This window comes from Oryx dammah, unplaced genomic scaffold (assembly GCF_014754425.2).
Source record: "Oryx dammah isolate SB20612 unplaced genomic scaffold, SCBI_Odam_1.1 HiC_scaffold_24, whole genome shotgun sequence".
Lineage (NCBI taxonomy): Eukaryota > Metazoa > Chordata > Mammalia > Artiodactyla > Bovidae > Oryx > Oryx dammah.
The window spans coordinates 81,836,947-81,858,410 of record NW_024070208.1 but is presented as its reverse complement, the minus strand read 5'-3'; the positions used below and the strand labels follow the sequence as shown (position 1 = coordinate 81,858,410).

The window sequence follows — 21,464 nt, the reverse complement described above, 5'->3', positions numbered from 1 at the left end:
CCATGTTTTTACCTTATGCCTGGTGGTGGTGGTGGTGGTGGTGGAGTCGCTCAGTCGTGTCCAACTCTTGCGACCCCATGGACTGTAGCCCAGTAGGCTCCTCTGTCCATGGGATTTTCCAGGCAAGAATACTGGAGTGGGTTGCCATTTCCTTCTCCAGGGAATCTTCCCGACCCAGGGATCAAACCCGGGTCTCCTGCATGGCAGGCAGATTCTTTATCGAGTGAGCTACAAGGAAAGTCCCACATCTTAAATAAATATCTAACTTATTCCCATTTCTCAATCATGCCTCTGCCAAGTTATCACACAGTAACTGACTCTTGAGTCCATCTATCTGTGTCTTTAACCATTCCAACACCTGCTTAACCACTAAGAGAATTCACTGAAAAGAGTTATCATGTGTATCTCTCATAAAAAGCAAACCCGCTTGCTAATGAATCCAATGGATTTTCCTCGTCCACACCGCAACAGTGTACCGTTAAGTGGCACTAAATCTTGACTCTTCCTTGGCTTCCAGTAGAATCAAATTCTCGTGTGTCTCCCTCTGACCCACCCCTGAACACAGGTGTTTTCCAAGGACCTGTATACTGACCCTTCTTTCCCTCGGAGATTTCATTCTTTCTCATGTCTCCATCATACCAGTTTATGAATTATGAATTCTTTATGTCTACTTCATCCATAAATCTCAATTTATCTGTTTGTTGAGTACCTGATACTTCATAAGCAATGCAAACTTATCCCAAACTAAACGAATCCTTAGCTAATGTTTTCCATGGTTTATGTAAATTATGAACAAAAAAGCATGATATGTGAACGAATCTTGTTTTTTTTGAAAACCAGCTGATTCTAGGGCTTACTATAAAATAACATGCAGACTAAATCTATGTTACAGTATCAAATATAAGCACAGTACAGCATGTTTTACAGCTAAGTAAAAAATGTCAATCTTAGAAAAGTAATTTTTGTGCTTTTTATTTAGATAAAGTGGTTGGCAGTGTCACACTGATATTGGTGAACACTTCTCAAAAATAACCTATTAAAAACATGATTTTTTATTATGCAGTCAAAGTAAATCTAATCGTGACTTTTCTTTTTTAAAAGAACCGTTTTGAAACAATTAGTAGTACCTTTTTATACTCTATTAGCACTTGGATCATAGGAATGAAACGTATGGATCTGCTGATGATCACTGTGAGACTTTTATGGTCAACATTAACTAGTTTGGTTCACCGTGACTGCTCCGTATGCTTCCTATCTTTAAATATCAGTACAGTAAGCAATTTAAGGCTAAAGATACAAAGAATGGATAGCTTGGAGCTGTCAGAACCACCATGCTGGCTACAGGGTGAGCTGAGGGTTAGGGTTAGGGTCAACTGAGGGAGCCATGACAGCCATGCTCACCTGACTCCGCCACCTGCTCTCACACATGGACTCAGGTTCCATCCCTAAGGGGAAATATTTAAGTAACTGTTCTATAAGCTGAGGCTTAAAAAAGAGATTAATAGCAAGTGTGTGCCCACCATCAATGATATTATATGAGTTCTCAAGGGCATTCTCAAGCCCAGCCTAGACCACAGAACAGCCCCATGGTTGCTTTCCCAGCCTTGTCAGATTCCAATGCAGGCTATCACCTGATTTAAAGATGAAAGGCAATGCCACCAATACCTGCACCCATCTGCTATCTCAATCACAGACACTACAGACGATTCAAAATTTATAAACACACAATTTTTAAAAATAACAGGACAAAGCACAACTCCAGGGTTAACAATTTCTCTTACTTTCTATCAAGCAGCTGTCTATGTCTCTTATTTTTATTCATTTAGCACAGTTATTCAGATGAACTGGAAGCATTCAAACAAAATCTAAATAAATACTTGGCAAGGGCAGCGTGAAGTAGAGCAGGTGAACTGGGCGAACTATAAGGTCCCGTTGAAACCTGAGACCTTTCTATGCCTGTGGTTCTCCAAGTGTGGCTGCAGACTCCTGGGGTCCCAAGGTCCATTCAAAGGGTGTTTCAGATCAACAGGACCAATGTAAGCAGACTAAAATGCTCCTTGCCGTTTCACTCTTTGACATTTGCACTAGTGGGACAAAACCAAAGACGGGTGAAACTGCCGGTGCCTTAGCAAGACTCAAGATGGGCTGCAAAATGTAGGTGCCACTGCACTCTTTATCACATCTCACCCAGTGAGTCCACTCTGCAACATTTTGTGACAATGAGTGGCCAAGCAAGGGGGGCGCGGGAGGCACTAATGCTGAGTGTGGCTGCGCTCCGTCCCATCCGAAGCTTTGCGACCCTATGGACTGTACTGAAAACACATCTGACACGTGGGATGAACTAGCTGCTTTATTTAAGTGACACCATTTTTACCTAAAAAGACAATTGGTAAACTGTAGTTGTTTAGACTTGTGTGTTTAGCAGACATTTTTTTCTGAAAAATGAGTGAAGGTGCAAATAGCTTCCTCGACTTAAGAGACTTTTCTGACGGCACTGCGATGGTAATGATACTAACAAGTGTGGTTTTGACAACATGTTAAATGTGTGACTATTTGGAAGAATCTGCCCAGCACAGTAAACTAACATTTTCAATGACCAATGATTGGTGTCACAAAAATCAAGCACAGGTAAACAAAAAATTCATTGAAAGATAAACCAATGGATTTTACCATAATGGAGACAAAAAGTTCTTTGATATGGATTTCAGATTCCACAATGTAACTGATCTTTAAGAAACTACCATCTGTTGAGTATATCCACAATTATCTGAAAAGACTATTAAAATAATCCCTTTACAACCATAAATCTGTGTGAACCCGACTTTCTTCATAAACTTCACCGAAAACAACCATATGACAGTAAATGCAGAAACATGATAATATGCCTGTCTTCTATTAGACATTAAAGATATTTACAAAAATGTAAAACAGCGCTATATTCCTTGCTAATTTTTTGGCAAAGATGGCTATTTTGCATAAAAATGTTATTATGCTAAAATACGATGGATTTTTTTTACTATTATTTTTAAGTGATAAAATTATGCATTTTATAAGCTCCCACTCTTAATTTCTAAAACAATAAATATCTTTCTACATAGTCTACATAGTGGGGAACCACTCTGAACGAGCATCCCTGTACGTCACTTTCTGAGTTTCTACATTGGTAAAAGGAAGCAGTTACCTGAATAACACCTAAGGTCCCACAAATTCTACTTGACAGGTGATAGAGAAAAAATAAAGGTTGGAATTGGAAAGTAGATACTGAATTATAAATAATACTGTTTTCACTAACTAGTACAGTGGAAATTTGGAGGCCCTGGTTATGGGACTTTTAAGAGTACCTGAAAAGTTACTGAGCGATACAGGACTCCAGAAATCACAGATGTGTGGAGACGTGGTGATTTTATATTTCAACTGAGGTTTGTAAAATATTTAACTCATCAAACATGTTCAGTCTCTTTCCCAGACCACCACTATCAAAGTAATATTTCTAAACAACGCACAGTCAAAGCTGTAGAAAATAACTTCGGCTTAACAATCTTCACAAAATAATTGACATCGTTATGTTTTAGGAGTTTGTAGTTAATGGAAGGGGAAGAAGAAAAGCTGGTATACAAAGACCATCATGAGTTTCCATGACCCCGACGGGTTTTTCCTTTGCTTCGCACAGGGAACTCAGGTTATTCTCTCCAATAAGAAGCAATGCCGGTGATGCAAACGGCACCTTCCAGATTAATTCCGAGTGTACAGTAACAACGACCCTCAACCTCCTCCTGACCAAAGAATACTACTGCCTTCCCTGTGAAGCTGCCGGTCTCTTCGTATCAATCCTTTATGCTGCAATATTTTATCTAAACATTTAAAATAAAGATGAACAACTTACATTAAGAACTAAAACTCAAACTATGGGAATGAATACATTTAATTATGATTGTCCCAATAATTTTTTTTTGTTCAGTCGCTCAGTCGTGTCCGACTCTTTGCGACCCCATGGACTGCTGCACGCCAGGCTTCCCCGTCCTTCACCATCTCCCGAAGTTTGTTCAAATTAATGTCCACTGAGCTGGTGATGCTATCAAACCATCTCATTCTCTGCTGCCCTCTTCTTTTGCTTTCAATCTTTCCCGGCAGAGTAAACTGGACAAATATGTTACTCTTTCAATCATAGATAAAATTGTATTTTAATGAAGGTTGGAACTGACTCACACAAAAAAAGTAAATGCTAATTATCCTCATTATTTTTAAACTGCAAAAGTTTACATCGAATTGCACAGTGTATGTTCATTTACTGATTCTGCCAAGAGTAAAAGGTCTTTGAAAACTCTAAAAGATGTTTTACCTATACATGAATTAAATAGGAATTCCTCAAAAACAAACTGATTGAAGAGTAATCAATAATAAATACAATTTTAAACAAAACACCATTTTAAAAAGTCGTAAATGTACTATTATTTTAACGGCCTTTATATCCATCTCTACTGATGATTTTAGGAACATCCTGTTTAAAAAAAAAAAAAAAAACTGTTCGTACATTAAAAAAATACCATACCAACATGTGACAAAACCATGCATAGGTGCAAGGGAACACTTAAAAATCGGGAAGCAAATTCATGTGTCACTCCTGACCCCTACATCACAAGGGGAGAATGGTATCCTCTGGGGGAATTCACAGCTTCCAGTCACGTTTCAAGTAACAGAGAAGCAGATTCAGCCTTCCCGCCTTAGTATATCTCCTTTTCTGCTAAGCACTGGGGAGTTAAGAAACCATGCCAGCTGCACAGCTGAAATGGAAACACAAATAGCCGCTATCAGTGTGCTCGACACACCGCAGAATGAATTATCTATTTCCCTAATGGTTACCCACATGTCATCAATAATGAAAAAGCGAGTATTAATAGTCCCATGGGACAAATGAACAATAACTGCCTATGGATATACTGGATAGCAACTGAAGAGTTCAGAGAGCATTTTAAACTGGGATTTCAATCAGCTTGAGCAGATGTCTGAACACTACACCAGACAGCAACTCAGGAGCATTTTGGGGTTTCTCTTTCACTGAACACAGGAGACCTGGTACATAAGAGTCAACTCTGAGGGAGCAAAAACGACAGATTCTTGTCACTGTGGAAGCCAGTCGCAACTTGTTCTGAGAGTAAATATCAAAGAAAGAAAATTTTTAAAAAGAAAAAAGACCCACAAGGCTAAAAATGCAGTGACGTTAGAATAAAAAATGATAATGTAATTCAGGAAGTTTCCAACTTGTGAAGGGATAGTGTTCTAAATACTATTAACCAAATAGATCAAACTTAGAATTCATTTTCTTATAAAATCAATGTTACAGGAGAAGCAAGATTCCCAGGCTAACTCATAAATATGCACAGTTCATGCCCTGAAAATGCTACAGCTTTGCAATTCCAGTACAATCCAGTGCAATTCCTACTGCTGTAGGAATTAAGGCTTATAAGAAACAGGAACATAAAATGTAGTAATTTATTATGCAGCCTATCACTTCAGGGAAAGAAAAATCCTAATTAGAAAAAACTAGAATCCTTTTTTAAAGGTCTGTTCTAAAAAGAGTATACAAGGACCTCAAACCTTGTGGAGGAGACTAAACAAGAATCAGAAAGATTTTAGAATCTGTGGGTAACAACTGAGTTCTAAATTAAGGAAAAAACAGAGAAACAGAAATAGACTTCCCTGAGGAAAGTGACGAGAGGAAAGATCATGGCAAAACGTGAGGGTGGATGGTTTCTCTACCCACTACTGAAGTCAAACTGTTAAGCCAGGACAGCGTGGTGAGGAAACGCTCTCATCCAGGCCTGAGGTGTGTCTCAGAAGATGGGAGGCATGCCAAGATGCCTATGTTCAGATATTCACAACCTGGCTTCCTTTCCTCATTCCAAAGGAAATTCCTCATCTAAAGAAAACCATCAATGGCAGGCAGTGTCTGTGCGATGAGAAGGAGCCTGTTTCCAAGCTCGGTATGTTAATAGCTAGGTGGCTTTTGCCAACCCATTTACCCTCTCTAAATGTATGTCTCCTCGTAGGTAAAAAGGAGATCAAACACCTAATCACAACTCGGCTGAGATCAAACGTAATGCAGTGCGTTGAGCAACACAGCTCCTCGTAGGAGACAGAATTTAAACCGTTCTGTTTACCTACGAGAGCAGACTAGGTTAAGGTACAGCCAGCGCATCTGCTCAACTTGGATTTTAAACAATGGCAGGACTCGCTGGAGAACACCTGAGTCGTTGCACACAGGAAGTAATGAGGGCGACGCCTTCTTTTTTTCTGTCAAAACTCAGCGCGGGGGGCAGTTCCTTCAGAAAGCCTTCCCTGGACCTCTGCTCCCTACTGCCAACCACGCCACATCCTGCAGTTTGCACAAACGCACGCGGTGGCACTCACTAGTGTAGCCTAACTCACCTGCTTTACACGGGCTGCGGATTCCTTGACGACAGTGACATCACCTTAAGGAAATCCGCCTGAAGATTTTCAGGAGATTGAGCAAAGCTGGGCACCCAGTAAGTCTCTATTAACAATGACTGGGTGGAGCGGTCTAGCTCTTCAGCAGGACAGTTATTAGGACAAGAACACCAGACAGTCAACAGTGACTTATTTACTTCTTACTTAGAACGAAACTTAACCTTTTAGCAAAAAAGACATGCGAGCAATCTAAGCCTGCCCACGAAGAATTAACCACCCCACCGAATGATACCAGGAATAAGATACCACGAAAAGCGAGCTTGACACTTAAGAGCCCGCATCTCCTCCTGTCTTTCCACTGAGTCCCTACTACGGGGTAAATAACTCAAAGGGCCGCTGAATAATAAGACTTGTGTGGGGGGGGGCGGGGGCAGGCGGTTGTGACGCCTTGGGCAGTAAACTCTCGTGATACATTTTGCGGAAAAATATCGATACACGTTGCTGACACGGGCGTCTGCAGCCAGACTGACTTTCAACTCCGCGGGGGTGCTCCGGAGCGGCTCCGTCGGCGCCCCGAAGTTCCTGCCCCGACAGCCGCGGCTCTCACGGCCTGTCCCTGACGTGAGCGGCCCAGGCCGCCCCCAGCCCCCTGGGCCCTGGGCGCGGGGCTCCGGCCGCACCCGTCCCGAGGGTGGAGGGCCGCGCCGGGGGGTGCTGGGGTTCGCGCGCGTCCCTGCGGACGCGCCCCGGGCCCCCTCCCGGCCCGCGGAGCACAGGCGCGCCCCGGGCGCCCACAGCGCTGTCTGCCAGGGCTTCTCCGGCCCCCTCCGCCGGCGGAGGCGCCCCCGCACGGCCCCGCGGCGAGCAGCTCCCCGGAGGCCCCCCGCCGGCCGCCCCGCACTCACTCAGACCCGCGGGCAGGCCGCGCACTCGGGAGCCGGCGCCGCGCAGCAGCGTCCCCCGGCGCCGCTTCCGTCGCACCTCATCGTCCTCCTCCGCCTCCCGCCGCGGGGCCGCCGCCGCCGTCGCCACGGTCCGGCCCCGAGCTCCCGCGGCGCCGCTCTCGGCTTCCCCACTTCCGGCTCACGCTCGGTGTCGCCGGCAAATGCCCCCGCCGGCTCCCACATCACCTGCTCTGGCCCTTCCTCCTGGGAGCGTGGAAGGCGGCCCCCGCCCTCCTGGGCATGCGCAGAGACGGCGGCCCGGTAGGGGCGGGGGAGGAGAGTCCCCGGCGACGGAGGCCCGGGAAGGACAAGATACCGCGAGGCCGCATACCGCGTGCGATCGCGGTGGACTGGGTACCCCCGCCGTGGGTGTCAGGCATCCTTCCGAGCACCGGTGGGCCTCCCGCCCTGCCTCTGATGCCTCAGGATCTACTGCGGGACGCTTTTCTTCCCGAAGAGAGTGTCTGCCCCAGAAGGCTGTTAGAGGTATGGCAGCGAGTTCCGGCAATTCCATAAGGGCACTTAACTTCTTGTCTTCTTCCAGCCTAGCCCGCTCCTACCCTCGTCAGGGTGCACCGTCACGAGCGGATGCATGTTTTATCAGGCCCCGAGACCTGTACCACTTAGACGGCCCTTTTATTTAAAAAAATAAAATAAAATAAAATAATTCAAAACTACCTTTTGCAACTTTTTACAAAAACCCAAGACCGTGGCAACATCTCTAGGGCCCCCTAACAAGGCCTTGGAAGTGACCACACAAATGGGAGCCTCAAGCTGGAACGTCGTGACTTCCGCGGTCAACCCCCTGCGCACCAAGTTGTACCGAATTGTTGGTTTATAGGTGTCTGTCTCCTGTCGGTCCCTATTCTCTGGACTCTGTTTTATATCTACAGAGGATATGTCATAATGTTTTCTTAAAACGTGAAATCGCTACCAGATAGAGAGCTCCAGCTCACAGAGGCTCTGGATAATAATTCCTGTTATTACCTGATGAGCACCACCCACCAAGACAGACGACCGCTTACGAACATAAACTAATAAAGCAACTCTAGCAGATACTTAATGAAAAACTATTGATTCTCTTTGAACCAAGCATTAGGCTACAATAACATGGTAAATTGGAGAGTGGGATTTGAATCAACTTGAGAGTGTGGTTTCGTGATTCATGGGTCCCCTGTTACATCACTAGTACAGAGCACAGACCCCAACATTATAACAACTCAATAGATGCTGAACAAGGTACAAAAATGTACACGAATGCCTTTGCAGAAGATGGGCATGTAGGGGACCCTTTAACTTAACACTGTCGGTTATTCCTCCCCAGTACATGGATGAGTTGACCAGTAGGTGGATGAATTACCCACAAAACAGTACCATGTGACTTTACAAGTCAAGTGATTTTAGAGACATATTCAGTCAATATAGGTGAATTATACATATAAAGAAATTAACTGTTGGGCTAGAAGGAGCTAGACTTCAGTCTAGCTTTACTACATATTAGTACTGTGAATTAAATGTGTGTTTGTAAAAAGAGGCTTTTGTACATTAGACAACTCCTAAGGGCACTTAACGGCTTCAAGAGGTACTCTTCAAGCTTGTTGCAGCAAAATTTCATTTTAAAGCAATAGTATTTTATGCTAAAATGAAGTGTCTAATTCTAAAAGTTGTTTCCTCCTACACTTTATGAATAAATTCTCAGTTCTTCATGGTGGAAGAGGACAAACCATAAGAACATACTGGTAGAAATCTACAGCTCCTAGAACATAAGGATTCGGTTTGTTTTCATTTCTCAATTTTGCATATGTAGTACAATTACAATATCATAGTAGCTGCTCAATAAAGATTTGTGGCACGATTTTATTTTGAATCCTTGAATATAAACTAGAACTCCACAGTTGATTTCCGAGTATGCAACTGTTTATATTATGAATGATACATTTTTTATTCTTATGAATTAGACGAGAACTCATCACAGTTGCACCATCATGAAAAGCACATAGGAAAGCACAGGCTTAGACAATTTTGCAAAAGCATATTTTCCCACCTAAATGAAACAGCAGACGTTTGGGGAAGGAAGATGCCCTCTTCCCCCCGGGCGGTTTCTCAACCACAGAAATGAGCGTTGGTACCACTCTTTACACATAGGAAGCAGAACTCGAGAGGTTGTCACCTGCCAAGAGCAGCCTAAGGAGAGGCACAGGCTCAAAGTGCCAATAACGAGCCAGTGGACAAAGTGTTTTGCGGTCTTACTTCGCGACGAAATCCACTCTCGCGGGTCAACCGATTGCAAATAGGATCTGCTGCTGAGGCCAACCGGATATGTGTTTGTAACCACACTGTAACCCCCGCTGCCTCCGGTCCTCCGCAGCGCAGCCAGGCGGGCGGTCCTCCCAGAGCCCTCCGGAAGGTTACTGCGCCTGCGCACATCGTCTCCCTGACATCACAGCCTCTGGACCCCGCAGGTACAGACGGCGCTTGCGCACGGCATCCCTATTAAATCGGGACCGCCCCGTTCGCAGGTAAGCGACTGCGCCTGCGCAGGGAGCAGCTGCCGGAAGCGGCCCGCTGCCGGAAGCGGCCCGCCGCGCTCCTGCTTCCGGTTTGGTGGCGGCGCCTGTGATTTTAGGTCAGGTAGGAGGCTCGTGCGGCGGGGGAATCGGGGGAGGGACCTCGCATTCCGGGGAGGGCCCAGAGGTGAGGCGAAGGCTGGACAAGTGTTGCCGTGGAGGCGGGGGCCGTGTCTCGTCTTCTCAGTCCAGCAAACGCTGTGGTCTTTAAGAGTTCAGGTTTCTTGGTCCTTCGGTTCATCCGCCGGCGTCCCCAGGTGAGGGGGCGTCAGTGCCCTGGCGACGCTTTGCGTTAGAAGCCCCGTCTCTGCTTCAAGGTGCTTGCTCGGGACCCCACCCTTGGGACGTGGGGCTTGGGAGTGTGGTGCCTTTGACTCTCAAGAACCGTGTTGGCTGCTTGAATTGCCAAGATTCTGGCGCCCACCCTGCCAACTGGGGACCCTCGGACGCAGTTGATGGGAGTAGTGTGGGTCCTTCAGTGATTTTGCACGGGAGTCTGGCCTGAGGGATACGAGCGAGTATGGGCTTGGAGGGAATGCTTATTTCTCTTCTTACACTGGTTTTATTTTCACGACTAATTTCTTTCTCCTGAGGTTCTTCCAGAATATCACAAAGTGCTATGGAAAGTGTAATCCCTTTTGTCTTGTCGAGGGTTGTACAGTCACTTTCTTGCCAATAAAATAGCGTTGACTCCTCTCCCATATTCACGGAATAAAACCTCGGTAGTTTGTTTTCACCTCAGAGCGGCGATCTAGGCAGCAGTTGAATGGATGATGAGTCATTATTAATACTAATTCCTATATTCATTCTCTTAAGAGCTTTGCTTGGTACTTTGTAATATTTATGTTTTCAGTGGTTTTTTTTTTTTTTTTTGAACCAACAAGCATTATAGTACTGAAATCGGTCAGGGGCTTATTAAATATCATGTACTACATTAAGCATCTTATGTAAATTGTCAGATGTTATCCTAATTTATATGTAGTTATCAACCTCACTTCACACTTAAGGAAACTTAGAGAAGTTAAATAGTAGAGAAATTAAACAGTGTGTCATATCACACAGCTATTAAGTGTTAGACTTCACACTTAAACTCGGATTTATTGGACTTCTGAGCCCTAAGCACAAACTTGTTTGTTTTGCTTTTTCATAAATCAAAAATATCAGCTAAAATGCTCAGATTCCAAAAAATAAGAGTATGTTAAAAAGCAGTGGAAATACTAATATTTGAATTCTTGTACAGTTTTCATAAGTAAAAATTTTCAAAGTATGTTCATTTTATACTAATTTTGGAATCTTTGTTATCTATGTGACAGCCTTAGGACGCATGTATAGCTCTACCTCATTGTGTGGTTCTCACTGCTCCTATAATTTGAGTCCTTGCCTTGGACTTTCTCAGGGAAACTGACTTTAAGTTCATAGTAGAATCTACAGATAGATCAGAAACTGTACACTAAGCTTGAGCATTCAAAGAAGTGTTTCTCCACATACATATTGTATTTGAATTGTAAACAGGGCATTGTGTGTCGTAATGTCCTGGGTTGAGGGAGCAGGTATTGAGAGATGAGACAGTGAACAGATCTAAACAGGTGGTGCAGTCAGTTATGCAAATGAGACAGCAAGGGGAAGTCAGCTCCCATATTCAAAGATAAAACACTCAGCATTGTGGTCTTCTGGCCTGACTGGGTAGAAGTTGGGTTTCCTTTGCCAGGAATTTGAGTGAGAAGGGAGACTGTTTTTCCCTATATGCCCCCAGATGAATGTTGTTCACCTTCCCCAAAGTGGTCATGACTGCTGAATGTTTTAAACAAACACCCCACCACTTGTGTGTTTGTGTGGGTGTGTGATCAGCTCCTGACTTTCCCTGGTATGCTTTTCCAGGAACTCAGCTCCACGTTTCAGGAATTCATTCAACAAACTGATGAACTCCTATGTGCCAATTTATGTGGTACAAATTATACCGATTTCTAATGTTCAGAGACTGTTAGTTTAGTAAACATGGTATGGTGATTGACTCCTTGTGCTAACTGCTAGGTTACGTGGCCTTGTGCTGACATTATGCGATTCCCTTTTGTTTCCTAGGGTGGGGAGTCCCTTGGACTCTACCACAAGAGATCTCCCCACTCCTGGAAGCAGCTCTGGCTCCCTGCTCTCTGGGCTACTTGAGAACTTGCCAAGAGGTGTCTGAAACTACAAGATAAGGCATTCTTCAGATTCTTAGAGTACACATTTTACTTAAATGTTTTTTGGCAAAAGTTAGTATATTTTACTGTTAACATAGTTTAAACCATATTAAAATAGTTCTGTTATAGATTTTAATAGAACATGCATGAATATTTAAAGCTTCAAAGTAATTTTATGCTTGTGGTAACCACTTTAGCAAATAATCTAGACCCTAGTCCAGCAAGGTCCCCATTTTTCCCTCAGTGACTAGAAGATTCTTCAGTGGGGAGCTCTGTCTCATGGCATTTTACTTTTATTATATTTTTATTAAAGCAATTAGCACTTTATAATCATTCCCATAACATTCTCTTTTCATTACAGAATGTGCGCTTAAGGCAGAAGCTTACTGTATTTCCCCGTAGCACAGTGTCTAGCCCATATGTAGTCAGCAGGTGGTTTGAGGATTATTGGCATGAGAATATGAGCCAAAAACCTGTGCTGATGAATTCAAATTTGTGAAACTGTATGAACTGTGATGCTAGAGTTGAGAGATAGGTAAAGTGAGAATTTTATGGGGAGAGTATTCTGATTTGGGCTTTGGCTGCCAGAGTGACTTGTCAGAGCAGGGAAGAAGTGTCATAGACTTTGTCAGGAAGGAGAGGGTGCTTGTTTGGAGGGGAAGGGGTCTGGATTATCTATGCATAAGTTCAGTTCAGCCAAATTTGAATTCACTGAACCCATGATTTGGTAAAAACATGATTTTAAGAAGTTTTTTTCCTATGTATAATGGATAAACAAGGTCCTCCTGTATAGCACAGGAAACTATATTCAATATCCTGTGATAAGCCATAATAAAAAAAATTGGAAAAAATTATACACACACACACACACATATATATGTATAATTGAATCACTTTGCTCTACAGCAGAAATGTACACAGCATTATAAATCAACTATCATAAAAAAGATAAAATGTGAAAAATTGTTTGTAAATAAAGAAAAAAAGTTTGTTTCTGATGCTGTGTGATGGTGGTCTGAAAGAAAAAGAAGAAAAATACAAGATAAGACCTCAGAAGCCCAGAAATGAACTGGGATTGAAACGAAATAGTTGATTATCATTCAGTGCAGAGCTTGCAAAGAGACATCATTTGTTTGATCTATTTTCATGTAATGAATGTTACTGAACATTTATTATAAACCACACACTCTCTATGAGGTCATTATATTAAATATTTAGTTGAATTTTATCTTTTAAAGTTACTTTCTTTTTGCTTTACCAGATAAACCAGAAGATTCACCATCGCTTCTATGGCTGCCTCACAAACCTCACAGACTGTTGCATCTCACGTTCCTTTTGCAGATTTATGTTCGACTTTAGAACGAATACAGAAAAGTAAAGGGCGTGCAGAAAAAATCAGACACTTCAAAGCGTTTTTAGATTCTTGGAGAAACTTTCATGATGCCCTTCATAAGAACCAAAAAGATGTCACAGATTCTTTTTATCCAGCCATGAGACTTATTCTTCCTCAGCTGGAAAGGGAGAGAATGGCCTATGGAATCAAAGAAATTATGCTGGCTAAGCTTTATGTTGAATTGCTTAACTTGCCTCGAGATGGAAAAGATGCCCTTAAGCTTTTGAACTACAGAACACCGACAGGAACCCGTGGAGATGCTGGAGACTTTGCAATGATTGCGTACTTTGTATTGAAACCCAGATGTCTACAGAAAGGAAGCCTAAGCATTCAGCAAGTAAATGACATTTTAGACTCCATTGCCAGCAATAATTCTGCCAAAAGGAAAGACCTAATGAAGAAAAGTGTTCTTCAGCTTATAACTCAGAGTTCAGCACTTGAACAAAAGTGGCTGATACGGATGATTGTTAAGGACCTAAAGCTTGGCTTCAGTCAGCACACTATATTTTCTGTTTTTCACAGTGATGCTGCTGAGTTGCATAATGTCACCACAGATCTGGAGAAGGTCTGTAGGCAACTGCACGATCCTTCAGTGGGACTCAGTGACATTTCCATCACCTTATTCTCTGCCTTTAAACCCATGCTGGCCGCTATAGCAGATATCGAGCGGATTGAGAAGGACATGAAACACCAGAGTTTCTACATTGAAACCAAGCTGGACGGAGAGCGGATGCAGATGCACAAGGATGGGGATGTGTACCGGTACTTCTCTCGCAATGGGTATAACTATGAGGACCAGTTTGGTGCTTCCCCACAGGAAGGGTCCCTCACACCCTTCATTCATAATGCATTCAGAACAGATGTGCTGAACTGTATCCTTGACGGTGAGATGATGGCCTACAACCCTAACACCCAGACTTTTATGCAAAAGGGGAATAAGTTTGATATTAAAAGAATGGTAGAAGATTCTGAGCTGCAGACTTGTTACTGTGTTTTTGATGTATTGATGGTTAATGATAAAAAGCTAGGACATGAGACCCTGAGAAAGAGGTTTGAAATTCTTAATAGTGTTTTCACACCTGTACCAGGTAGAATAGAAATAGTGCAGAAAACACAAGCTCATACTAAGAAAGAAGTAATTGATGCTTTGAATGAAGCGATAGATAAAAGAGAAGAGGGGATCATGGTGAAACACCCGCTGTCCATTTACAAGCCGGATAAAAGAGGTGAAGGGTGGTTAAAAATTAAACCAGAGTATGTCAGTGGACTGATGGATGAGCTGGACATCTTAATCGTCGGGGGCTACTGGGGGAAGGGTGCCCGGGGTGGGATGATGTCTCATTTTTTGTGCGCTGTGGCAGAGAAGCCCCCTTCTGGTGAAAAACCCTCAGTGTTTCACACTCTCTGCCGCGTGGGCTCGGGTTACACTATGAAAGAACTGTATGACCTGGGTTTGAAGTTGGCCAAACACTGGAAGCCTTTTCATAGGAAAGCCCCACCAAGCAACATTCTGTGTGGAACAGAGAAGCCAGAGGTCTACATCGAGCCTTGCAATTCAGTCATTGTTCAGGTTAAGGCCACAGAGATCGTCCCCAGTGACATGTATAAAACCGGCTGCACGTTGCGTTTTCCACGGATTGAGAAAATAAGAGAAGACAAAGAATGGTACGAATGTACATCCCTGGAGGACTTAGAGCAACTTCGAGGGAAGGCCTGTGGAAAGCTCGCGTCCAAACACCTTTACATGAGTGGCGATGATGAACCACAAGAGAAAAAGCGGAAAGCTGCCCCAAAGATGAAGAAAGTCATTGGAATTATTGAGCACCTAAAAGCTCCCAACCTTTCTAACGTAAACAGGGTTTCTACTGTGTTTGAAGACGTGGAGTTTTGTGTCATGAGTGGAACCAGCAACCATCCCAAGCCTGACCTGGAGAACAGAATTGCCGAATTGGGTGGTTACATAGTACAGAACCCGGGTCCAGACACGTACTGTGTGATCGCAGGGTCTGACAACATTCGAGTGAAGAATATCATCTCTTCAGATAAACATGATGTCGTCAAGCCAGAGTGGCTGCTAGAGTGTTTTAGGACCAGAAGCTGTGTGCCCTGGCAACCTCGCTTCATGATCCACATGTGCCCGTCGACAAAGCAACACTTTGCCCAGGAATATGACCAATACGGGGATAGTTACTTTGTCGACACAGATTTGCACCAACTGAAGGAAGTGTTTTCGGGAATTAAAAATGCTGGTGAGCAGACTCCTGGGGAGATGAGTCCTGTGATTGCTGATTTGGAACACAGGTATTCCTGGGCCAGCATACCTCTTAGCATGTTTAGACACCACACTGTTTATTTGGACTTGTACGCTGTCGTCAATGACTTAAGTACCAGAATCAAGGGAGCTAGGTTAGCCATCACAGCCTTGGAGCTTCGATTTCATGGAGCACAAGTAGTTTCCTATTTAGCTGAGGGAGTCTCTCACGTCATTGTTGGGGAGGATCAGAGTCGGGTTGCAGACTTGAAAGCTATTCGAAGGACTCTTAAGAGGAAATTTAAAATCTTACAAGAACGTTGGGTCACTGTTTCAATAGACAAGTGTGAATTACAGGAGGAAAATCAGTATTTGGTTTGAAGCTAGCTTTCCTAGTTAGGCAAGCCTCAGATCTGACTGACTCATTGCAACAGATTATCATGATAAAATGTTAAACTATGTTTTATTTTCATCTGTTAAAAATCTGTGCTTAAAAAGTATTACTAGATACAGACAGTATAGAGCTTTTAATAATAAGAAAAAAGATACTCATGTATATAAGGAAAACACTTAAAAAAATGGATTATTTAACAGGAAATACAAATGGTGACAAGACACCCAGTAGCCCAATGTCAAGAAAGAAAAATTTTTAGCAGTATAGTAAGTATTTCATTATTTTTATGACCAAGATGAAATAAAAAGTTTAACATTATAATCTCCTTATACAAATATAAAAATTTAACTCATATTAATAAAATAGATTTAGAAGCTTTTAGACTCATTAAAAAAGTAGTGACCTAAACAGGATTTTCTGAAGTCGAATAAAATTTTTAATAATGGCTTTTGTCTAATAAAAGCATTGCAAGAAAAATATTCGTTGGCACATTTGGATTTGTAAATCGTCTTTTTAAGTTGAAGGCTAAAATTCCACTTTTAAATGTGAAATGTGAATAAATTTTTATTTTTTAAGGTTAAGGTCAGGCTCATGAAGAAAATGCCTTGTTAATGATCAGGGTGAGTGTGTGTGCTCAGTCATGTTCGAGTCTTAACAACCCCATGGACTGTATCCTGCCAGGCTTCTCCGTTCATGGGATTTTCCAGACAAAAATATTGGAGTGGGTTGCCATTTCCTCCAAGGAGTCTTCCCAACCCAGGGATTGAACCCATGTCTCCTGCATCCCCTGCATCGGCAGGCAGATTCTTTACCGTTGCACCACCTTAAAAGCACCTTGTTAATGATGTTATTAGCTAAATCAGGGGAGATTGGGTAATGGTCTAAAAACTTAAAGTTAGATCAGTTTGATTTTTTAAATCTCTTGCAATTTTAAACGTACTTGGCCTACACTTAATTTTTTTCTAAAATAGAGCATATTTTAAAGAAAATATTTTTATATGAATTTGTACTTCAGTATAAATAGTATTTGGCAAAGAGTGGTTTTCCTACGTATGGCCCATTGAAAAGGTGTCAGAATGGTATGTGTGTTGTAACTTTCTCTACAGAGAAGTAAATCGCTTTGATTTTTTTTAATGACTTATTTTTTCTTAGATTATTTAAAGTGTATAGTATGTGTAAATATAAATATATTACATCTGGATTTATACGCCAAATATGTAAAACCAAAATACACCAGATTTTGGAATGCAGCCTATGCATTTTGAAAAATATGTTTCAAGACATCAGTTAAATACTTGGAATTTGGTACTTGAAAAACTGTGTGTAGGTTGTTTGTAAGTAGTTATTTTATTCGATCAGAGGAACAAGTATATGTTATTTTATTGTATTTCTTAATTTAAATAAAATATTTAAATGCTATTAAAATAATTTCTTATATTTTCAAAAATTCATAATTGTTATTTTAGTCAAGTAGACGTTAAGGCATCAATGTCATTTTGACTGATTTAAGTCAGTTCCTGTTGAAGGGCCTTTGTGTTTCATATTACTAAATGAGCTTTATTAAAAATTTTAAATTTGTATAGTTTTACACAATGTCTATTGAGAAAAATTGCAAAATATGTGTAGTGAAGAGAAAAGTACACGATTTCACCACTAAAGATAATAACATCTACTATTTTAGGTTATTGGTGATAAGGAAAGTACAAAACACATGTTTTCAGTGTCAACAAGTGTAAACTAAGCTATCATGCTTTACATGATTAGCTTTTCTCAATGAATGGTGAGAATATTTCTGGTCACTAAGCTGTGCCACTTGCTGTGCCTCGTTCTGTTGACTGGCCTGTGATGTGCTGGACCTGGCCCTCATTGGTTTCCAGGTTGCTTCACCATGCCCTCTATACTTCTTTCTAGCAGGCATTGCGGTAAATTGTTTACATTATTAGGAATGGAATTGCTGATTCCAAGTTATGTATTTTTCAGTGATTCGAGACACATTGTGAAACTGGCAAGAATGCCTTTCTAGAGTCTCCTCATCTTTAAATGCTGGAGAGTTCAGTTTCTAGCCCTGTTCTCCCTCTTTTCAGTCCACAAGTGTTCGAATCCTGCCCAGTGGCTTTAAATGTGCTAATGACTCCCACAGTTCTTTAGTCCCAGTTTCTTTGCTTAACTTGAGTTCACGCATCTGACCATTTACATAGCCTCATGAAGTCACATGGCCCTCTCAACCTGTCCAACCATAACTGTTCTTTTTCTGAATCATAGAGAAAAATGGTAAATGCAACAAGGAGGCTGACGTAATGAACCTGTATGTGCATGTCACCCATTCTGAACAATCAGCAATTATCAATCTTTTTCATATTTTATAGACCTCTGAATTATTTTGAAGCAACCTTAGATCACATAATTTTATCATATTTCATAGTAGACCTTGATTTCTCAAACTTTAAAAAAAAAATTTATGTTAAAGCATAGCTGGTTAATGTGTCAGTTTTGGGTGTACAACAAAGTGACTCAGTTGCACATATATATTTATCCATTCTTTTTCAGATTCTTTTCCCATTTAGGTTATTATAAAGTATTGGGCAGAATTTCCTATGCTATACAGCAGATCTTTGTTGGTTATCTATTTCAAGTAAAGCCAGTGTGTACGTGTCCAAGTGTGTACATCCCAAACTCCCAGTCTGTCCCTCACCCTAACTCTTCCCTGTGGCAATCTTAAAATCATTCTCCAAGTCTGTGGGTCGGATTCTGTTTTATTAAATAAGCAAACTAGACCTCATCCACACAGTTCCCCACTTCACTAAATTGTACATCTACTCTCCAGGCTGCTCAAGTAGCTTCATCCCTGACTCCGTCTGCTCTCATAGTTTCAGTGCATAGCATATCTTGTTAGATTCAGCCTCCAAACAGATTCACCACTTAGGGTAAGCATAGGCTACAGCTCACCCCTTTACTTACAGTAACCGTAGTCTACACCTCTTCACCACTTAATGATTACTGTAGTCTACCCTGTTTGACCTACTGGGCTTAAGAGTGATCTCTTAACTGGCCTTTTTCCTTGTACACTTCACTACAATCTCTTCTCCCAAACAGAATTTTTACTTTTAAACATGCAAGTCATTTCATATGACGTCCCTGGTCAGAACCACTGAGTCACCATCACTACTAATGCCCAGTGACTTGAGATGGCCTGTTGGTTCTGCATTCCCTGACTCTGCACAGACAGAATCCTCCCAAGTAGGGAGATTGACTGGAGGTGAGCAAAGCTTTCTAGAATGATGGAAAGATGATATATTTTGATTGTGGTGCAGTGCATGGATGTACACATCTGCCAAAGCTTCTGAACTTAAAGTTTTATACATTCTACTCTAAAGCGTATTTAGATAGTTACTAAATACTAAAAATGTAGTTGACTGTATAGTTATGTACAGACAAAATGGTTCAATAACACTTCTATTAGAAAGTAAATATTGCAAAAAGCAGTAAAATATTTCTAAGTAGTATGCAGTTCCTATGTGCTGTGTTGTGCTGAGTGTCTCAGTCCTGTCGACTCTGTGACTCCATGGCAGACTGTAGCCTGCCAGGCTTCTCTGCAGAATCCCTCCTCCATGGGGGAGTTCTCCAGGCAAGAATACTGGAGTGGGTTGCCATGCTCTCCTCCAGAGGATCTTCCGAACCCAGGGATCAAACCCAGGTCTCCTGCGTTGAGGTGGATTCTTTACTAACTGAGCTGCCAGGGAAGCCCATGAACATGAGGCTGAGCCAATATTAATACGTTAGGGCGTGTAACTCCACTAATCAATTAAAGAGCAATGCAAAGTTGGTATAGAAATTCGACTGCATTCTTTATCAAGGAAGTAAAACTAAGTAAAAACAGACTTCTTAAACATGAATGCTTTAAAAAAGCCAGTAGCTTTGGAAATTTGGGGATGATGATGGCACTAACAATAGTTTTTGCATCTCTTACAAATCAACACATAAAAACCAGACAGAACAGCTAGATAATAACAAAACACCCAAGGACAACATTTATGACAGGACCAGGTAGTGAGGTGTCCCCAAAAACCTAAATATGCAAGAGGTGAGGGTAAACAGGTGAACTGCAAGTCTCACATGGGATTAATATTTCAGTGAAAAAGGATTGTATGGGCCTCTCAGAGCCCTGAGAAACCCAGAAACTAAGCAGATAATCAGCAGATGTTTATTGAAAAGCACAGAGGACCAGACGGAACACCTTGAAACTGGGAGGGGTTTTGTCCAAGACAGTAGCAGGATAGGAAAAGGAGCCCCATCTGAACCCAAAAGCACAGTCTAGACCAATGCTCAAGACTGAGCCACCGTCAATCCTTCCAAGACTGGAGATAAACTACTGGGGTTGGGTTAAAAAAAAAAAAAAAAAAAAAGAGCAGGCTAGGGATAATAGAGATAAGAAATCCAAGGTCTAAATGAAAGTGGGGAATGAAATAGCCAACATTTTCAGGAAGCAAGTCACTGTTGCCAAAAAGAGCAGTGAGAGTTCTGTGAAATTAGAAGTTACTCTTGACTACATGTTCTTCCAAACATTCAGGGAAGTTAATCTCACCCAAAAATGGACAACTAAGACGTATCGAGACTGAAGACACAAAGCATTAACATTACTCTCAAAGTGAAAGTGAAAGTCACTCACTCGTGTCCGACTCTGCGACCCCATGGACTATAGACAGTCCCTGGGATTCTCCAGGCCAGAATACTGGAATGGGTAGCCTTTCCCTTCTCCAGGGGATCTTCCCAACCCAGGGATCGAACCCAGGTCTCCCACATTGCAGGTGGATTCTTTACCAGCTGAGCCACCAGGGAAGACCAACATTAGTCTGGCACAGGCTTATTGCTCAAATAATAGCAGGTGTTTTGTATCAGAGTTAGTGTACTTCCTGTTATGGGATAAGACAGATGAACTGATGCTCATGAGTTCTCGAGAATATCGGTACCTAAAATTCTGGTAATCAGTTTTTTTTTGTTTGTTCTTTTTCTTTTCTTTTCTTTCTTTCTTTTTCTTTTTTTTTTTTTGTTGTGCCATGCAGCTTGTGGGATCTTGGTTCCCCAAATCCCCCAACAAAGGATCAAACTCATGCCCCCTGCAGCAGAAGTGCAGAGTCCTAACCACTGGACCACCAGGGAAGTCCCTATTAATCAGTTTCGATTGATGATTGTAAAATTGCCAAAGTTCCTGATAGTTGTACTGAATGGCACTATTGTTCCTTAGATGCTGCTACTTGTTCATTAAGGAATCGGGTAGCTACTGCCGACGTGAAGGTGTGCCCTTTCAAGAA

The 21,464-nt window shown here is 42.1% G+C and overlaps 2 protein-coding genes across 7 annotated transcripts in view; one reads left to right on the top strand and one right to left on the bottom strand.

Annotated features, from left to right (window-relative positions):
• ABHD13 (abhydrolase domain containing 13) overlaps positions 1-9,805 on the bottom strand; it is a 28,926-nt gene extending 19,121 nt beyond the window's left edge. The window contains exon 1 of one of the 3 annotated variants that reach the window (XR_005725719.1): positions 7,332-7,606. The gene's annotated coding sequence lies outside the window, so the exon portion shown is untranslated. Of the gene's footprint in view, positions 1-7,331; positions 7,607-9,620 lie in introns of those variants that run through there. The other 2 variants (XM_040267292.1, XM_040267293.1) reach the window with 2 other exon arrangements.
• A 133-nt stretch (positions 9,806-9,938) lies between these two features.
• On the top strand, positions 9,939-16,773 carry LIG4 (DNA ligase 4). Of its 4 annotated transcripts, none has more exons than XM_040267287.1 (3): positions 9,939-9,996; positions 12,017-12,189; positions 13,379-16,773. In XM_040267287.1, the coding sequence occupies exon 3, from the start codon at positions 13,407-13,409 to the stop codon at positions 16,140-16,142; it is 2,736 nt and encodes a 911-aa protein (XP_040123221.1). In that variant the 5' UTR covers positions 9,939-9,996; positions 12,017-12,189; positions 13,379-13,406; the 3' UTR covers positions 16,143-16,773. The 4 variants fall into 4 exon arrangements, with proteins under 4 accessions (XP_040123221.1, XP_040123223.1, XP_040123222.1 ...); XM_040267288.1 differs by having other exon boundaries at positions 9,957-10,001; XM_040267289.1 differs by lacking the exon at positions 12,017-12,189 and having other exon boundaries at positions 9,952-10,001.
• Positions 16,774-21,464: the final 4,691 nt, after the last annotated feature.

What these genes read in the sequence shown, in the direction of transcription:
- LIG4 (XM_040267287.1), top strand. Translation starts at nt 13,407, where the DNA reads ATGGCTGCCTCACAAACCTCACAGACTGTTGCATCTCACGTTCCTTTT.